Raw genomic sequence first — 20,220 nt, forward strand, 5'->3', positions numbered from 1 at the left:
CAGAAAAAATTATATGACAACAGAAAAAAAAGGAAGCGAAAATCACAAATTCACAAAAATTTTAAGAAAACAAATAGTTGTCAAAGTCATAAAAGCATTAGCTGCCCGTATATGAACTCAAGAACATGCAACTGGGCATATACAGAAAGCAAATAGGCGCAAATATATAACAGAAGCCCTCAAGAGGGGAGAGGCAGTAGAAGCAGAAGGAAGTCGAATTGAATCACGTAAAAAATTCTTCTCAAACTGAAAACTTGTTTAAACACCAGACAAAAAATTGATCAAGCAAAAAATGGCATGAAAAAAGATGACATGCCTAATATAATTGCTCAAAACATCGTTTTAGATTAATTAAGAACTAGAGCAATTAAAAACTCAATTTAATTTATTTTGAAAACGAAAACCGCATAAGTCAAAGTAGCAATAGCAAAAAAAAATGTTCTATTAGGTGAAGCATTCTCAGTCGTCGATCAGACCTGCCAGTATAAAGACAAAAAAAGACAATAAGTTGAATAATAAAAACTCGCAAACCTCAAAAACTCTATACTTTTCGAACGTTAAAACATCAGATTAACTCAATCCCCATTAGCAAATTTTGGGACTGGTCCATAATGACATTAATTGATAAGACAAAAAAAGCACTAAAACCAAAGTCAAAAAGTTCTAAGAATAATTATGTGAATGTCATGAAAACCACTTACTATTAACTCGATCCATTATTTAGGTTCAATTATGCTTCATTAGGAACCAATCGGACCTCTCATTAACCATATTAAAGATATGACAACAGACAAAAAAGGAAGCGTAAATCAAAAATTCAATAGAATATTAACAGATCAAATTGCTGTCAAGGTCATAAAAGCATTAGCTGCCCGTAGATGAACTCAAGAACATGCAACTGGACGTAAACAGAAAGCAAATAGGCGCAAATATATAACAGAAGCCCTCAAGAGGGGAGAGGTATTAGAAGCAGAAGGAAGTGAAATTGAATCAAGTAAAACAATTTTTCTCAAACTGAAAACTTGTTTAAACACCAGACAAAGAATTGGTCAAGCAAAAAATCGCATAAAGATGACAGGACTTATATAATTGCTACAAACATTGTTTTAGATTAATTGAAAACTAGAGCAAAAAAACTAAATTTACTTTATTTTGAAAACGAAAACCGCATAAGTCAAAGTAGCAATAGCTAAAAACAAACGATTTGTTCTATTAGGTAAAGCATTCACAGACAACGATGAGATCTGTCAGTATTAAGACAAAAAGAAGACAATAAGTTGAATAATAAAAACTCGCAAACCTCAAAAACTCTATTCTTTTCGAACGTTAAACATAAGATTTTAAAAAAATTATACCGATTAACTCAATCCCCATTAGCAAATTTTGGGACTGGTCTATAATGACATTAATTGATAAGACAAAAAAAGCACTAAACCAAAATCAAAAAGTTCTAAGAATAATTATGTGAATGTCATGAAAACCACTTACTATTAACTCGATCCATTATTTAGGTTCAATTATGCTTCATTAGGAACCAATCGGGCCTCTAATTAACGATATTAATGATATGACAACAGACAAAAAGGAAGCGTAAATCAAAAATTCAATAAAATATTAATAGATCAAATTGTTGTCAAGGTCATAAAAGCATTAGCTGCCCGTAGATGAACTCAAGAACATGCAACTGGGCATATACAGAAAGCAAATAGGCGCAAACATATAACAGAAGCCCTGAAGAGGGTAGAGGCATTAGAAGCAGAAGGAAGTAAAATTGAATCACGTAAAACAATTATTCTCAAACTGAAAACTTGTTTAAACACCAGACAAAGAATTGGTCAAGCAAAAAATCGCATAAAGATGACAGGACTAATATAATTGCTACAAACATCGTTTTAGATTAATTAAAAACTAGAGCAATTAAAAACTCAATTTACTTTATTTTGAAAACGAAAACGACATAAGTCAAAGTAGCAATAGCTAAGAACAAACGATTTGTTCTATTAGGTAAAGCATTCTCAGACATCGATGAGATCTGTCAGTATTGAGACAATGTGAAGACAACAAGGTGAATAAAAAACTCGCAAACCTCAAACTCGGTACTTTTTGAACGTTAAAACATAAGCTTTAAAAAAACAATTATATCGATTAACTCCATCTCCATTAGCAACTTTTGTGACCTGTCCATAATGACATTAATTGATAAGACAAAAAAGTACAAAAACCCAAAACCAAAAAGTACTAAGAACAATTAAGTAAATGTCATGAAAAGCACTTGCTATTAACTCGAACCATTATTTAGGTTCAATTATGCTTCATTAGCAACCAATCGGACCTCTCATTAACAATATTAATAATATGAAAACAGAGAAAAAAGGAAGCGAAAATCCCAAATTCACTAAAATTTTAAGAAAACAAATAGTTGTCAAAGTCATAAAAGCATTAGCTGCCCGTATATGAACTCAAGAACATGCAACTGGGCATATACAGAAAGCAAATAGGCGCAAATATATAACAGAAGCCCTCAAGAGGGGAGAGGCAGTAGTAGCAGAAGGAAGTCGAATTGAATCACGTAAAAAAATTCTCAAACTGAAAACTTGTTTAAACACCAGACAAAGAATTGGTCAAGCAAAAAATCGCTTGAAAAAAGATGACAGGACTAATATAATTGCTACAAACGTAGTTTTAGATTATATAAAAACTAGAGCAAAAAAACTCAATTTACTTTATTTTGAAAACGAAAACCGCATAAGTCAAAGTAGCAATAGCTAAAAACAAACGATTTGTTCTATTAGGTAAAGCATTCACAGACAACGATGAGATCTGTCAGTATTAAGACAAAAAGAAGACAATAAGTTGAATAATAAAAACTCGCAAACCTCAAAAACTCTATTCTTTTCGAACGTTAAACATAAGATTTAAAAAAAATTATACCGATTAACTCAATCCCCATTAGCAAATTTTGGGACTGGTCTATAATGACATTAATTGATAAGACAAAAAAAGCACTAAACCAAAATCAAAAAGTTCTAAGAATAATTATGTGAATGTCATGAAAACCACTTACTATTAACTCGATCCATTATTTAGGTTCAATTATGCTTCATTAGGAACCAATCGGGCCTCTAATTAACGATATTAATGATATGACAACAGACAAAAAGGAAGCGTAAATCAAAAATTCAATAAAATATTAATAGATCAAATTGTTGTCAAGGTCATAAAAGCATTAGCTGCCCGTAGATGAACTCAAGAACATGCAACTGGGCATATACAGAAAGCAAATAGGCGCAAACATATAACAGAAGCCCTGAAGAGGGTAGAGGCATTAGAAGCAGAAGGAAGTAAAATTGAATCACGTAAAACAATTATTCTCAAACTGAAAACTTGTTTAAACACCAGACAAAGAATTGGTCAAGCAAAAAATCGCATAAAGATGACAGGACTAATATAATTGCTACAAACATCGTTTTAGATTAATTAAAAACTAGAGCAATTAAAAACTCAATTTACTTTATTTTGAAAACGAAAACGACATAAGTCAAAGTAGCAATAGCTAAGAACAAACGATTTGTTCTATTAGGTAAAGCATTCTCAGACATCGATGAGATCTGTCAGTATTGAGACAATGTGAAGACAACAAGGTGAATAAAAAACTCGCAAACCTCAAACTCGGTACTTTTTGAACGTTAAAACATAAGCTTTAAAAAAACAATTATATCGATTAACTCCATCTCCATTAGCAACTTTTGTGACCTGTCCATAATGACATTAATTGATAAGACAAAAAAGTACAAAAACCCAAAACCAAAAAGTACTAAGAACAATTAAGTAAATGTCATGAAAAGCACTTGCTATTAACTCGAACCATTATTTAGGTTCAATTATGCTTCATTAGCAACCAATCGGACCTCTCATTAACAATATTAATAATATGAAAACAGAGAAAAAAGGAAGCGAAAATCCCAAATTCACTAAAATTTTAAGAAAACAAATAGTTGTCAAAGTCATAAAAGCATTAGCTGCCCGTATATGAACTCAAGAACATGCAACTGGGCATATACAGAAAGCAAATAGGCGCAAATATATAACAGAAGCCCTCAAGAGGGGAGAGGCAGTAGTAGCAGAAGGAAGTCGAATTGAATCACGTAAAAAAATTCTCAAACTGAAAACTTGTTTAAACACCAGACAAAGAATTGGTCAAGCAAAAAATCGCTTGAAAAAAGATGACAGGACTAATATAATTGCTACAAACGTAGTTTTAGATTATATAAAAACTAGAGCAAAAAACTCAAATTACTTTATTTTGAAAACGAAAACGACATAATTCAAAGTAGCAATAGCTAAGAACTAACGATTTGTTCTATTAGGTAAAGCATTCTCAGACATCGATGCGACCTGTCAGTATTGAGACAAAGAGAAGACAACAAGGTGAATAAAAAACTCGCAAACCTCAAACTCGATACTTTTTGAACGTTAAAACATAAGCTTTAAAAAAAACAATTATATCGATTAACCAATTAACTCAATCCCCATTAGCAAATTTTGGTACCTGTCCATAATGACAATAATTGATAAGACAAAAAAGTACAACAAAAACCCAAAATCAAAAAGTACTAAGAATTAAGTGAATGTCATGAAAATCACTTTCTATTAACTCGAACCGTTATTTAGGTTCAATTAAGCGTCATTAGCATCTAATCAGAACTATCATTAACCATATAAGTGAAAAAACAACCAAAAAGCGTTCTTAAAAAACAGCCGACAGATTGATGGAAAATAGCCGCGATAGAAGCTTGTGGCCTTCAATCAATTTAAACAACAACAAAAAAACAAGATAGACAGATTGACCACCAGTTCTTTAATAGACCACTAGATTTTTTGGTTAGATTCCGGCTGTCGTTTTCATGAGACACATACGCTCTATAAAGGAAAAAAACTATTGGGGCTTCTTCAAAATTATTATTCAAAATCAAAAACTCAAGACCCTAATACTCAAGAATTAGGGCATATACGTTTGGCACTGCTTAGACGCATACAATTGACCTTTAACTAATAAAAAATCATAATACTTGGAAGTCCATAAAGCGAGTTCAGAGGCCATTTTATTGAGTGACCTAAGCCACGCAATTGACATAAAAGCAGAACAAATGACGTCACGCACACAAATTTTCACTCCAAATCAGTAGAAATCAATGAAATTGAAAAAGTCAATTCCAAGAAGGCAGGTCGCAAGAATCAACGATAGAGACAACGAATTTAAAAAAAAAACGATGTCCCCAATAATAACCGCTATCGCTTCGCGGATAAAAATCTTTAAAATTTTAAGAAAACAAATAGTTGTCAAGGTTATAAGAGCATTAGCTGACCGTAGATGAACTCAATAACATGCAAATCGGACCTCTCATTAACAATATTAATGATATGACGACAGAAAAAAAGGAAGCGTAAATCAAAAATTCACTTAAATTTTAAGAAAACAAATAGTTGCCAATGTCATAAAAAGCATTAGCTGCCCGTTGATGAACATAAAACATGCAAATAGCCGCATATAGAAAACCAATAGGCGCAAATTAATCATAACAAAACAACTCAGGAGCGGACAGACATTAAAAGCAGAAGTCAAATTGAAGCTCCTGAAAAAAAATCCTCAAACCCAAAATTTGTTCCAGCACCAAATTCTCACTCTGATTTAAGAAGTTTTTTTTCAAAAATCACACAAACATACTTTTTTGCTCCACTTACTACTTCAGTGTGACAAAAGACATGAAGAAGCGGGGTGAACAATCTTAAAAAAAGACAGATAATAAGTAAGATTGTAAAAGCAGTTCCGCTATAACAGCCGGCTGAAACGACAAGGACCGCTATAACTGATCCAATCTCAACGGCAAAATTCAAGAACATAGCCGACTAAAGCCGGGCGAATTGCTCTCAAACGTCGAGCAGTTGGCTTTGTCAGTAGCTAGCCACGGTTTAGTGAGGCTAGCTTTAGAATAATTGAAGGGGCGTAAGGTGAGCGCAGCGGACGTGCATCGCAGCGGGGGTATAAAAGTGGATTGGGAGAGTGATGTAGGGGTGGTGGGTGGGTGGGAGTTTGGGCTCAATTTCTATTAACCGCCCTTGACACCATAAGTATAAGTCTCCAAAACAGTTTCTGTTATTCGCATAATTGAAGAGTACTGGGCTGAACAGCTCTAAGAGAACTTTATGCAAACAGAGATATAAAATGATTTTTTAAAAATTGCCTGTTAAGTCATTTATGATAAAAAAAAAACATTTCTACTATAACTCATTGTTATTCAGTAACATAATTCATTGTTATTCAGTAATTATTCAGTAACATAATATTAAACCCTAGAGGGAGTTTCGTGGTTCTTGAGGATAGAGAAACCTCAAAAATGATAAAAAAAATTCCACAAAACTTACAAAAATTGCAATTTTTATTAAAAAAAGCTGAAACTTGTGATATTAAAAATTAATCGATGACCAATAAAAAATTTTCATCAACACCCTAAGGGAGGTTTTCTGCCTCTTGAGGATCAAAAACCTCAATGATGACTAAAGGTCAAAAAACTGAAAAAAAATTGTCAAAAAATGCTAAAAGTCTTTCAAGAGATTCCATTACATCTATAAAATATTCAGTAACATATTTTCAAACCCTAGAGAAATTTGACAAAAAATTTGACCTAAAACTTGAAAAAAGCAATTTTATCAAAAAAATTGCTGCAATTTGTGACACTAAACAAAACATAGCTGGCAGATTGCCAGAAAATAGCGGCAGTAGATTCGTAGATCGGCAGTCTAAAAAAAAGTCTCCAAAACAGTTTCTGTTATTCGCATAATTGAAGAGTACTGGGCTGAACAGCTCTAAGAGAACTTTGTGCAAACAGAGATATAAAATGATTTTTTTAAAAATTGCCTGTTAAGTCATTTATGATAAAAAAAACATTTCTACTATAGCTCATTGTTATTGAGGATCGGAGATGATCACCTTACGCCACATAACAGCAGCTGAAGTGCGGCATCAACAAAGAGCGAGAGAGAGAGAGAGAGAAAGAGAGAGAGAGAGAGAGAGAGAGAGAGAGAGAGATAGGAATACTTTCCATGATGAGTTCGACTCTGCAACTTCTAGTTTTCTTGACTTGTAAATAAATCATAACGAAAAAAATGAAAAACGCAAATTTAAAAACAAAAGTTTTCAACTTCGCATTTAAAAAGGGTTCTAAACCATTTTTTTTGTCTCCAAAGTTCTGTCAAGTAACCCATCTCCAAGACATAAAGTTTCGTTGGCCAGTAATGGTCATCAAACTCAGAAAAGAACAAAAAATATTGAATTATTTGGGAAACAATTGCAAATGTTAATCTTAATCTCTGCCAAAATTTATGATATGAATATCTTTAGATCCATTTCATTGCATCAAGAGACTATCCAGTATCCCAGTTTCAAGCCTGAAATACTTTCACTGGCTCATAAGGATCCATACACTTGGAACATAAAAATTTTCCAAAAATTTGAAAAAAAAATTAAATTCACCATTCCATTAACTCTAGAAACTCTGCAGCAGCTTATTGAGTGACCTAAGCCAGGCAATTGACATAAAAGCAGAACAAATGACGTCACGCACACAAATTTTCACTCCAAATCAGTAGAAATCAATGAAATTGAAAAAGTCAATTCCAAGAAGGCAGGTCGCAAGAATCAACGATAGAGACAACGAATTTTAAAAAAAACGATGTCCCCAATAATAACCGCTATCGCTTCGCGGATAAAAATCTTTAAAATTTTAAGAAAACAAATAGTTGTCAAGGTTATAAGAGCATTAGCTGACCGTAGATGAACTCAATAACATGCAAATCGGACCTCTCATTAACAATATTAATGATATGACGACAGAAAAAAAGGAAGCGTAAATCAAAAATTCACTTAAATTTTAAGAAAACAAATAGTTGCCAATGTCATAAAAAGCATTAGCTGCCCGTTGATGAACATAAAACATGCAAATAGCCGCATATAGAAAACCAATAGGCGCAAATTAATCATAACAAAACAACTCAGGAGCGGACAGACATTAAAAGCAGAAGTCAAATTGAAGCTCCTGAAAAAAAATCCTCAAACCTAAAATTTGTTCCAGCACCAAATTCTCACTCTGATTTAAGAAGTTTTTTTTCAAAAATCACACAAACATACTTTTTTGCTCCACTTACTACTTCAGTGTGACAAAAGACATGAAGAAGCGGGGTGAACAATCTTAAAAAAAGACAGATAATAAGTAAGATTGTAAAAGCAGTTCCGCTATAACAGCCGGCTGAAACGACAAGGACCGCTATAACTGATCCAATCTCAACGGCAAAATTCAAGAACATAGCCGATTAAAGCCGGGCGAATTGCTCTCAAACGTCGAGCAGTTGGCTTTGTCAGTAGCTAGCCACGGTTTAGTGAGGCTAGCTTTAGAATAATTGAAGGGCCGTAAGGTGAGCGCAGCGGACGTGCATCGCAGCGGGGGTATAAAAGTGGATTGGGAGAGTGATGTAGGGGTGGTGGGTGGGTGGGAGTTTGGGCTCAATTTCTATTAACCGCCCTTGACACCATAAGTATAAGTCTCCAAAACAGTTTCTGTTATTCGCATAATTGAAGAGTACTGGGCTGAACAGCTCTAAGAGAACTTTATGCAAACAGAGATATAAAATGATTTTTTAAAAATTGCCTGTTAAGTCATTTATGATTAAAAAAAAACTTTTTTCTATAACTCATTGTTATTGAGGATCGGAGATGATCACCTTACGCTACATAACAGCAGCTGAAGTGCGGCATCAACAAAGAGCGAAAGAGAGAGAGAGAGAGAGAGATAGGAATACTTTCCATGATGAGTTCGACTGCAACTTCTAGTTTTCTTGACTTGTTAGTAAATAAATCATAACGAAAAAAATGAAAAAGGCAAATTTAAAAACAAAAGTTTTCAACTTCGCATTTAAAAAGGGTTCTAAACCATTTTTTTGTCTCCAAAGTTCTGTCAAGTAACCCATCTCCAAGACATAAAAAGTTTCGTTGGCCAGTAATGGTCATCAAACTCAGAAAGGAACAAAAAATATTGAATTATTTGGGAAACAATTGCAAATGTTAAAAAAATCTTAATCTCTGCCAAAATTTATGATATGAATATCTTTAGATCCATTTCATTGCATCAAGAGACTATCCAGTATCCCAGTTTCAAGCCTGAAATACTTTCACTGGCTCATAAGGATCCATACACTTGGATCATAAAAATTTTCCAAAAATTTGAAAAAAAAATTAAATTCACCATTCCATTAACTCTAGAAACTCTGCAGCAGCTTATTATCAAACCTTGCAAGTCCCAGGGCCCCTGGTGTCGAAAAAAATCAAAAACATGAAAAATTGCAGATATTTAAAAAAAAATTGCTTAAATTCGTGACATTAAAATCTTGAAAAACATTCCATTACATCTATAAATTATTCAGTAACATAATATTAAACCCTAGAGGGAGTTTCGTGGTTCTTGAGGATAGAGAAACCTCAAAAATGATTTAAAAAAATTCCACAAAACTTACAAAAATTGCAATTTTTATTGAAAAAATGCTGAAACTTGTGATATTAAAAATTAATCGATGACCAACAAAAAATTTTCAACACCCTAATGGAGGTTTTCTGCCTCTTGAGGATCAAAAACCTCAATGATGACTAAAGGTCAAAAAACTGAAAAAAATGTCAAAAAACGCTAAAAGTCTTTCAAGAGATTCCATTACATCTATAAATTATTCAGTAACATATTTTCAAACCCTAGAGGAGGTTCCTTGACTCTTGAGGCTGAAAAAACGGCAAAAATTTTGACCTAAAACTGTAAACAAGCAATTTTATCAAAAAAATTGCTGAAATTTGTGACACTAAACAAAACATAGCTGGCAGATTGCCAGAAAATAGCCGCAGTAGATTCGTAGATCGGCAGTCTAAAAAAACAGTAAAAAAAACAGACCGAAAAAATTCGTCTTTTCATTGAAGGCTGATCTTTTATATTTTGATTAGAAATCTGTATAAGTTATTGCTGCCTCTATCAGCTGATCTCAAATAACCTTCATTTAGAGTGACACACACCCATTTGACCTTATCTCTTTGAATTAAAGTAAATAAAAGTCAATTTCAAAGTGAGGAAGTCATTTTTGAGAGTGAGGTAAGTCAAGTGCGACCAAAAATTTAATCACGCGCATGAACAAAAAAACTCGCTCCACTTAGAGCGAAAAATGATGTCACACATGCAATTCAGTTGAAATTGCATGAACGAATGAACAAAAAGTGGCTGTGACGTCATATGGTCGTAACAAAAATCATAACGAAATAAACCAAGAGAAGGCCAATAATAGCCCCAGCTATCACTGTGCGGCTATTAATGAAAAACTATTCCATGGCCAAAAAAAATGTCAATAACTTATTTTCAATCCCTTAGGAGATTTTCTGGACCCTGGGTGTGGAAAGACCTGAATAAGGAATAATAAATGTCAAAAAAAATATCGCGTTTTGTCTTAAAATTCGTGAATTTAAAATGTTGAAATCATTCCATTACCACTAGAAATTATGCAGTAACCTATTATTAAAACCTAGAGGAGGTTCCTTGACACCTAGGACTAATAAAAATCAAATGTCAAATTTTCAAAAAACTTAAAAAAATGGTGCAAAAATGTTTAAAGAATAAATTTGCGTGTTTTAGCGAGCCGTTGTTCGTCAGTAGCTAGAAACGGGGGGGGGGGGGGGGTGCACCGAGGGCTGATGGGGGTGGGGAGGCAACAGTGGGGTGGGGTGTCAACAGTGGAGGGGTTTTCAACGTCTAAGAACCGCCCTTCACACCATAATTATAAGTCTCCAAAACAGTTTGATCTGAAACAGAGCTGCGAGCTGAAAGGCTCTAAGAGCACTTAATGCCCGCTGGGCGTTACCTGTTTATTCCATTTTTGAGGACGAAAAGTCAAAAGGGTCAGACGAAAAATCGGTCACGCGAAAAATCGCATTAAAAAAGACCGACAAGACTAATGTAATTGCTACAAACTTCATTAGAGAGCAATTACAAAGCTCTTTACTTAGTCTTCTAATCATAACAATTACAAACTAACGTCGGAAGAATTGCTCCCGAAAAACTAGTGGGAGCTCTTATCTACTGTAGCCCGCTTCAGGGAGAGGTGGTGAGGTATTCTGGGGGCGGGGGCACTTAGAAGTTCACTAATGGTACTCAAATGACGTCATTGGAGCATTGGAGATTATTATATACGACTACTAAGATTTAAAGTGAAAAAAGACAAAATTTTACAAAAAAGACACCAACAGTAATTGCTTTAGACTTCGCTCCTGCATGCAAGCTTTTTCTAATTAGAGAAACATGATGTGCACTCGAGAAAATTTACTCGATTTAATGCCTTTAGATAATGGAAGCATTCGCGATTGTATTACGCTTACTTTTCCTACAAACTTCGAATAACTACTGACATCAATTATGGTCTATTTACTAACATTTCCTTGGATCTCTTAGCAGGGCTCGTCTCTCCCTGTCACACTTCTTCCAAAACATTTGCAGAAGCTGGATCACAATATTACGGTTGATGTAGCCAATCTAAACAGTACGCAAAGTTAAACTTGGCCAGATACGCAATTCCTACTTTATTGCATTTAACCACAATTTGCTATTTTGCAAGATGTTATCAGAAAAATTTGAAAAGAATGTGATCAACTTATAGAAGAGCAGACTCTCGTAACTACGTCGACGGACGCTTCGTTGCTTTTCAAAGCAACCATAAAACAGGACTACATTAAACTATTTAAATTTCACAAAATATTTTTTCAAGATCACGAAAGCTTCTCTTCTGAAGACGCACGTGTTTGCGATTCTGTCACGGACATCAGGTATATTTGAACGTACATAGAACTACGACAATTTGGGTATTCAGTTTCTGTTAGTTTCTCAGATGTGCATCTATAATTTAAACTAATCAATTAGCACTGACAAACTACAGTTCTGCAGCACAATTGAAAGCAATATAGATGGAAAAGAGGAAATGTTTAACATAACCATGTTATAAATGGTAGAAGCAGAAGCCGCAAAAGTTTTAGATAAGTAGCCGAAATTTGAAGCTGTTTCAGGTTCTATCATTAAAATTCTTACGTTTCCAGTACGCTGTAAATTAGATTACTTCACAACTCCAATCAATAACTTTATGTTATATCGATTGATGTTTTCCCAACAGCCAACAAACCCAATGTATATTCTACGCCATATAAACAAATCTTTTCAAATTCTTCTGCTTAGATCGTGATCTTCAGCAATTTATCTCCAGTTAGACAGTGAACTGAGATCCAATCAAACTATGTTATATTATTTAATTTTGTTTAATTATGTTGAAAGTTTGTTACCGTTTGCATTTAAGCAGAAAATGAACTAAATTTTTGAGTTTTTGTTATGCAATAATTATGCATTCAGATAAAAAATTGCACCGGCATCAAGTTCAGCAGAGAAATTTATTATCTCAGGAACAATTCCACAAACTTCAAAGAGTTGACGAACATGCGATGAATTTTTAAAAAAGAAAAACATAGCTGGCAGATTGCCAGAAAATAGCCGCAATAGATTCGTAGATCGTCAGTCTAAAAAAACAGTAAAAAAGACAGACCAAAAAAATTCGTCTTTTCATTGAGGGCTGATCTGTTAGATTTTGATTAAAAATCTGTATAAGTTATTGCTACCTCTATTAGCTGCTCTCAAATAACCTTCATTTAGAGTGACACACACCCATTTGACCTTATCTCTTTGAATTAAAGTAAATAAAAGTCAATTTCAAAGTGAGGAAGTCATTTTTGAGAGTGAGGTAAGTCAAGTGTGACCAAAAATTCAATCACGCGCATGAACAAAAAACTCGCTCCACTAAGAGCGAAAAATGACGTCACACAAGCATTTCAGTTGAAATTGCATGAACGAATGAACAAAAAGTGGCTGTGACGTCATATGGTCGTAACAAAAATCATGACGACGAAATAAAAAAAAACATAGCAGGACAAGTCCTGACGTACAATTCAAAGAATTTTCATTGACTAAACAGAAAAACTAGACCTAGAATGGACTATGAAAGAATTGAGAAAACCATTTTAAAAAAAATCAGAACAAAAAAATAAGAAATAAACAGAAAATCAATGTCAAAATGCCGCATGTGAACAAAAAACCACTAGCGAGAAATGAAAATTGAATTCAAACAAAAAACTAGGCCTAGAAAGAGCTGTGAATTGATTGGGAAAACCATTTAGAAAAAAATGCTATCCAAAAAATCGAAAAAACAGTAAAAATCAGAGTGAAATTGCCGCATGTGAACAAAAAACCACTACCGAGAAACCGAATTTTTGTTCAAACACCGTTTCCTCACTCTACTTTAAAATTAGAGCGAAAAAAATTCACGCTGCAAAACCACTCGCTTTTTCGCTCCATTTCCTGTTTCGGCGTGACCAAAATCACTACTCCAATTTGACTTCAAAAATCATGAAAATGTGTGAACAGATCTTAAAAAAAAAGACAGCGCCCCAATACAATTCAAATTCTTTGAATTGTAAAAAACCAAGAGAAGGCCAATAATAGCCCCAGCTATCGCTGTGCGGCTATTAAAGAGATTCAATGACATCAGAAGTGCGTTAGGCTAAGAGCATTCCAGAATGGAAAGTTTTACAATAGGACATAGCGACTGCTTGAAATACAGTTTAAAGAACTTAAAAAAAATCATTTTCATTCATTTAATGCTATCAATAGAACAGTAAGTTCGAATTGACGCTAAATCTTAAACACTGCGACTACTACAACTACATGTACACTATCACTGATATTGGTCCAATTGTTCAGCCCAAAATAGCATAAATGTATTAATATTGAGTGTCTCACTGACATTTGTGTCGATGAAGTTGAACAAGTCGGTATAGATCTTCTGTCTTCTGGCGACCCTGAGTGCCTCGTGGTAGGCAGCTGCACATACTTCCAGGTGAGACATGAACACGTCAAACATGTCATGGGAAAAGAGATGCACGTACTTCATCACCCACTAAACACAGGCTTAGCTCAGCACTCATTACTAACAAATACCAAAAGGGCCCTAGAAAAGTTGATTTTTATTTAGATGAGTTGAGTTTTTAAAAGCCAACAAACTCTACATCAATTTTCTCATTTACCTTTTACATAAATGGATCCTGTAAGTCGCCACAGCTACCAGTCAATTCAATTTTGTTCACAGTAGTTCTCACAATAATTCACAGACAGCCTTGTTGAATAATGACTTTGTGTTTTCCCGAAATTTCCCTGACTTTTATTGAAATTCTGTCTCTCACAATCGAAAAAAGTTTGATAACATGAACCACCCAATCGAGACATATAATCAAGTTTACCTAATGCAGCCAACGCGAAGATATCTTGAACACACCAAAAGAGAAAACAACCGACTAACGTCGGGCGAATTGCTCTCAAACGACCGGCGATCGATTGGCTTCAAAAGTAGCCAGCAGGTGCTTCGGGATGCTAGCTTATGGGGGGGGGGGGTGTCATGCGATGAGTGGGGGGCGGGGGGTAGTGTTGCAAGGGCTGAACGAGAGGGGGGTTCAAATCGCAATCGCCAGGTGGAGGGGGGGGGGGGGGCGGGTGTTAAGAATGAGAACCACCCTACACACCATGAAATAGTCTCCACAAAAGTAGACCGCAAACTTAGAGACTAATAAGGCATAAGGCTCTAAGAGAGCTGCTCAGCTACTTCATGCTCTCCGGGCTTTACCCGTTTATCCCGGTTTCTGAGGGCCAGAAGAAAAATCTTACAACAATTAAAAGTAATTCGAAAATCTTCACAATCGTTAAAGTCTGCTAAAACTCATTAATCGATACCAAAGCAAAAAGATAGAACGTGAAGGCCTGCTGCATAAGAATGCCACAAAAACAAGAGAACTTGTGCCTTATGTAACATACCATTTCTGCGAACAGAAAGCAAAATAAATCTCGCCGAAAAAATAGTCAGCTAACACACTTTATACAAAAGTTTTCAATGATCGATAAAAATGGGCCACAAAATTTGAGTTGATTGAATCAGTTTTCTGTAAGAAAAACAACTCAAAAATACTTTCAATACAATGACAATGGTCCTATAACCACTGAAAAACCAACTTCAACTAGAAAAAGCCCCAAATTCTAAAAAAATTTCACGAAGGATACAAAAACTGCTGAATAGTGGTTCACGAAATCAAAATGACAAAATTAACAACAAATTGCATTGGCAAGTATCAAATTGCTTTAAACGCTCAATAGGTGCACTTCATCAATAGTTTAAAAAAAAGAAAAAAAACCACTTGGCCGAAATAGTAGGCGCTATAAGTAAAATTGTTTTGCAAATACCGCACGTGAACAAAAATATCGCCCGCTTAGCAACAATTTATTCAGAGAACAATCTCCATTTCAGAACAATGTATGAAAATAGTCTCAAATTTTAACTTTTGTTGACCAGTTTGAACTAACCATTAAGATTTGAGTCAGGTGGTGTTGATTGAGGGGGTCCAACTATTAACATTAAGAACCGCCCTTCACAGCATTAATTTAGGTCTCTTCTTCGTCTGTTTTGAGGACGCAGAGTTAAAAGCGTGAGGAAAAATCGGCCGGGCAAAAAGTCGTATTAAAAAACCGCAGGAATAACATAATTCATCTGAGAGCAATTAAACCAACACAAATAAAAAAGACACGCTTTCTTTGATACAAATGAGAAAAACACAATGCACACTAAATATTATACAAGCCGTAATATTCTCCCAGACTTCTCCCAAAACCGTAAAAACAAAATATACATTTTTCTATTTTTTCATTTTTCTCGACAAAAAAACAACTTTATACAACCAAAACAGCAATAAATTGGTATAAAAAGCTGTAACAGTCTATTAAATTTCCGCTAAATGCAATAACAAAACAAAATGCAATAACAAAACAATCGGCCACGAAATCGCCAAAATAAACTAAAAATTTACAGAAAATTTGAAAACCTCCAAATTAGCTGTAAACACGTCATCATCATCAACTTGAAGATATCTCACAACCTTAATATTGTTGCAAAAGCCTATTCAAAATCTCTTGTAAAAACTTTAGTTAAAATGACCAAAACACGAATTACAGCTAAAACGAAAAGAAAGTTAAAACACAGCTGTCAAATTGCCGGACAACAGCCGCCTTGAACTCACATTGCGATTGAAATAGAAGTAGATAAAAGAAGAGAAAAATTGATAGAATTTGTTTCTAAGTGTCAAAAGTGTTCTCATTTGGTGGGAAGGTTAGTTTCAGTTAGTTTCTAAAGCTATACTTAATTCAGCCTCTAAACTGAAGGCTATTAAGCTGAATACTAATTCTCGCTACGAATCGCTCTAATGAATTTTGATAACCTAATGCACAATGACTTAATGACCCGGCTTTATATATTTACCTCCATATCCTTTGAATTTGCTCTTTTGACCGTATTCATTAAATTGCGTCTACATTGCGTAAATCAATATGTAAAGGAATTTACTCAGAGGTAATTCTGCGTGAAGCAGATGGTTGTTGTGTAGTGGTCGGTGGTTTGAATTCGACCAACATCCGTTACGCCGATGACACAGTCCTTCTAGCCAGCTCAGAGAGAGAATTGCATCATCTTCTGGACGTTGTCAACGAGAAATGCACAGTTTCATATGCAAATCAACGCCAAAAAGACAGAAGTGATGGTAATATCGAAAACCCCCGAGCCCGTTACAGCAAACATCTTTCTCGATGGCGCTCCTTTGAAAACAGTAGATCTTTCGTGTACCTGGGATCTAAACTGTCGGTTGATGGTCGATCCCACGAAGATATCTGCAACCGAATGAGCCAGACCAAAAGCGCCTTCTTCAAGATGAAATCGCTTCTCTGCAACCCCAAGCTGGATTCAGGAATAAGGTTTAGACTCTGGCGCTGCTCCGTCCTTCCCATTCTGTTGCATGGATGCGAATCACGGACGATTCGTGAAACAGATCGACGAAAACTAGCGGCACGAATTGATCCACAACCACTGAAGTTTTCAAGAGACTGAGAGAGAGCGAGAGAATTGGTCGCCGATGTCAAATGATATGGCACGCAAAGAAGAAAAAAGGAATTTAAAATCCATTCAGTTGAAACAGTGAGTGAGGTAATTCACGAGTCAAAAGTGAAATTCGTGACTTAAGTAAAAACGAAAAATTGTCATGGGAAAAGAGATGCACGTACTTCATCACCCACTAAACACAGGCTTAGCTCAGCACTCATTACTAACAAATACCAAAAGGGCCCTAGAAAAGTTGATTTTTATTTAGATGAGTTGAGTTTTTAAAAGCCAACAAACTCTACATCAATTTTCTCATTTACCTTTTACATAAATGGATCCTGTAAGTCGCCACAGCTACCAGTCAATTCAATTTTGTTCACAGTAGTTCTCACAATAATTCACAGACAGCCTTGTTGAATAATGACTTTGTTTTCCCGACATTATTGAAATTCTGTCTCTCACAATCGAAAAAGGTTTGATAACATGAACCACCCAATCGAGACATATAATCAAGTTAACCTAATGCAGCCAACGCGAAGATATCTTGAACACACCAAAAGAGAAAACAACCGACTAACGTCGGGCGAATTGCTCTCAAACGACCGGCGATCGATTGGCTTCAAAAGTAGCCAGCAGGTGCTTCGGGATGCTAGCTTATGGGGGGGGGGGGTGTCATGCGATGAGTGGGGGTCGGGGGGTAGTGTTGCAAGGGCTGAACTAGAGGGGGGTTCAAATCGCAATCGCCAGGTGGAGGGGGGTGTTAAGAAAGAGAACCACCCTACACACCATGAAATAGTCTCCACAAAAGTAGACCGCAAACTTAGAGACTAATAAGGCATAAGGCTCTAAGAGAGCTGCTCAGCTACTTCATGCTCTCCGGGCTTTACCCGTTTATCCCGGTTTCTGAGGGCCAGAAGAAAAATCTTACAACAATTAAAAGTAATTCGAAAATCTTCACAATCGTTAAAGTCTGCTAAAACTCATTAATCGATACCAAAGCAAAAAGATAGAACGTGAAGGCCTGCTGCATAAGAATGCCACAAAAACAAGAGAACTTGTGCCTTATGTAACATACCATTTCTGCGAACAGAAAGCAAAATAAATCTCGCCGAAAAAATAGTCAGCTAACACACTTTATACAAAAGTTTTCAATGATCGATAAAAATGGGCCACAAAATTTGAGTTGATTGAATCAGTTTTCTGTAAGAAAAACAACTCAAAAATACTTTCAATACAATGACAATGGTCCTATAACCACTGAAAAACCAACTTCAACTAGAAAAAGCCCCAAATTCTAAAAAATTTCACGAAGGATACAAAAACTGCTGAATAGTGGTTCACGAAATCAAAATGACAAAATTAACAACAAATTGCATTGGCAAGTATCAAATTGCTTTAAACGCTCAATAGGTGCACTTCATCAATAGTTTAAAAAAAAGAAAAAAAACCACTTGGCCGAAATAGTAGGCGCTATAAGTAAAATTGTTTTGCAAATACCGCACGTGAACAAAAATATCGCCCGCTTAGCAACAATTTATTCAGAGAACAATCTCCATTTCAGAACAATGTATGAAAATAGTCTCAAATTTTAACTTTTGTTGACCAGTTTGAACTAACCATTAAGATTTGAGTCAGGTGGTGTTGATTGAGGGGGTCCAACTATTAACATTAAGAACCGCCCTTCACAGCATTAATTTAGGTCTCTTCTTCGTCTGTTTTGAGGACGCAGAGTTAAAAGCGTGAGGAAAAATCGGCCGGGCAAAAAGTCGTATTAAAAAACCGCAGGAATAACATAATTCATCTGAGAGCAATTAAACCAACACAAATAAAAAAGACACGCTTTCTTTGATACAAATGAGAAAAACACAATGCACACTAAATATTATACAAGCCGTAATATTCTCCCAGACTTCTCCAAAACCGTAAGAACAAAATATACATTTTTCTATTTTTTCAATTTTCTCGACAAAAAAACAACTTTATACAACCAAAACAGCAATAAATTGGTATAAAAAGCTGTAACAGTCTATTAAATTTCCAGTAAATGCAATAACAAAACAAAATGCAATAACAAAACAATCGGCCACGAAATCGCCAAAATAAACTAAAAATTTACAGAAAATTTGAAAAGCCTCCAAATTAGCTGTAAACACGTCATCATCATCAACTTGAAGATATCTCACAACCTTAATATTGTTGCAAAAGCCTATTCAAAATCCTTTGTAAAAACTTTAGTTAAAATGACCAAAACACGAATTACAGCTAAAACGAAAAAAAGTTAAAACACAGCTGTCAAATTGCCGGACAACAGCCGCCTTGAACTCACATTGCGATTGAAATAGAAGTAGATAAAAGAAGAGAAAAATTGATAGAATTTGTTTCTAAGTGTCAAAAGTGTTCTCATTTGGTGGGAAGGTTAGTTTCAGTTAATTTCTAAAGCTATACTTAATTCAGCCTCTAAACTGAAGGCTATTAAGCTGAATACTAATTCTCGCTACGAATCGCTCTAATGAATTTTGATAACCTAATGCACAATGACTTAATGACCCGGCTTTATATATTTACCTCCATATCCTTTGAATTTGCTCTTTTGACCGTATTCATTAAATTGCGTCTACATTGCGTAAATCAATATGTAAAGGAATTTACTCAGAGGTAATTCTGCGTGAAGCAGATGGTTGTTGTGTAGTGGTCGGTGGTTTGAATTCGGCCAACATCCGTTACGCCGATGACACAGTCCTTCTAGCCAGCTCAGAGAGATAATTGCATCATATTCTGGACGTTGTCAACGAGAAATGCACAGTTTCATATGCAAATCAACGCCAAAAAGACAGAAGTGATGGTAATATCGAAAACCCCCGAGCCCGTTACAGCAAACATCTTTCTCGATGGCGCTCCTTTGAAAACAGTTAGATCTTTCGTGTACCTGGGATCTAAACTGTCGGTTGATGGTCGATCCCACGAAGATATCTGCAACCGAATGAGCCAGACCAAAAGCGCCTTCTTCAAGATGAAATCGCTTCTCTGCAACCCCAAGCTGGATTCAGGAATAAGGTTTAGACTCTGGCGCTGCTCCGTCCTTCCCATTCTGTTGCATGGATGCGAATCACGGACGATTCGTGAAACAGATCGACGAAA

At 35.3% G+C, this 20,220-nt stretch overlaps 1 protein-coding gene across 3 annotated transcripts in view; it reads right to left on the reverse strand.

Moving 5' to 3' along the window:
• Nucleotides 1–20,220, reverse strand: part of LOC142337637 (EF-hand calcium-binding domain-containing protein 5-like) — a 112,182-nt gene that overhangs the window by 82,849 nt on the left and 9,113 nt on the right. For all 3 annotated transcript variants that reach the window (XM_075387016.1, XM_075387018.1, XM_075387017.1), the window contains exons 7-8: nt 13,918–14,070; nt 11,510–11,609 (exon numbers count right to left, since the gene is read on the reverse strand). In XM_075387016.1, the coding sequence (XP_075243131.1) occupies nt 11,510–11,609; nt 13,918–14,070 (253 nt within the window). The remainder of the gene's footprint in view (nt 1–11,509; nt 11,610–13,917; nt 14,071–20,220) is intronic.

Source organism: Convolutriloba macropyga, chromosome 4 (genome assembly GCF_964194025.1).
Source record: "Convolutriloba macropyga chromosome 4, txConMacr16.3, whole genome shotgun sequence".
In the NCBI taxonomy this organism is placed as follows: domain Eukaryota; kingdom Metazoa; phylum Xenacoelomorpha; order Acoela; family Convolutidae; genus Convolutriloba; species Convolutriloba macropyga.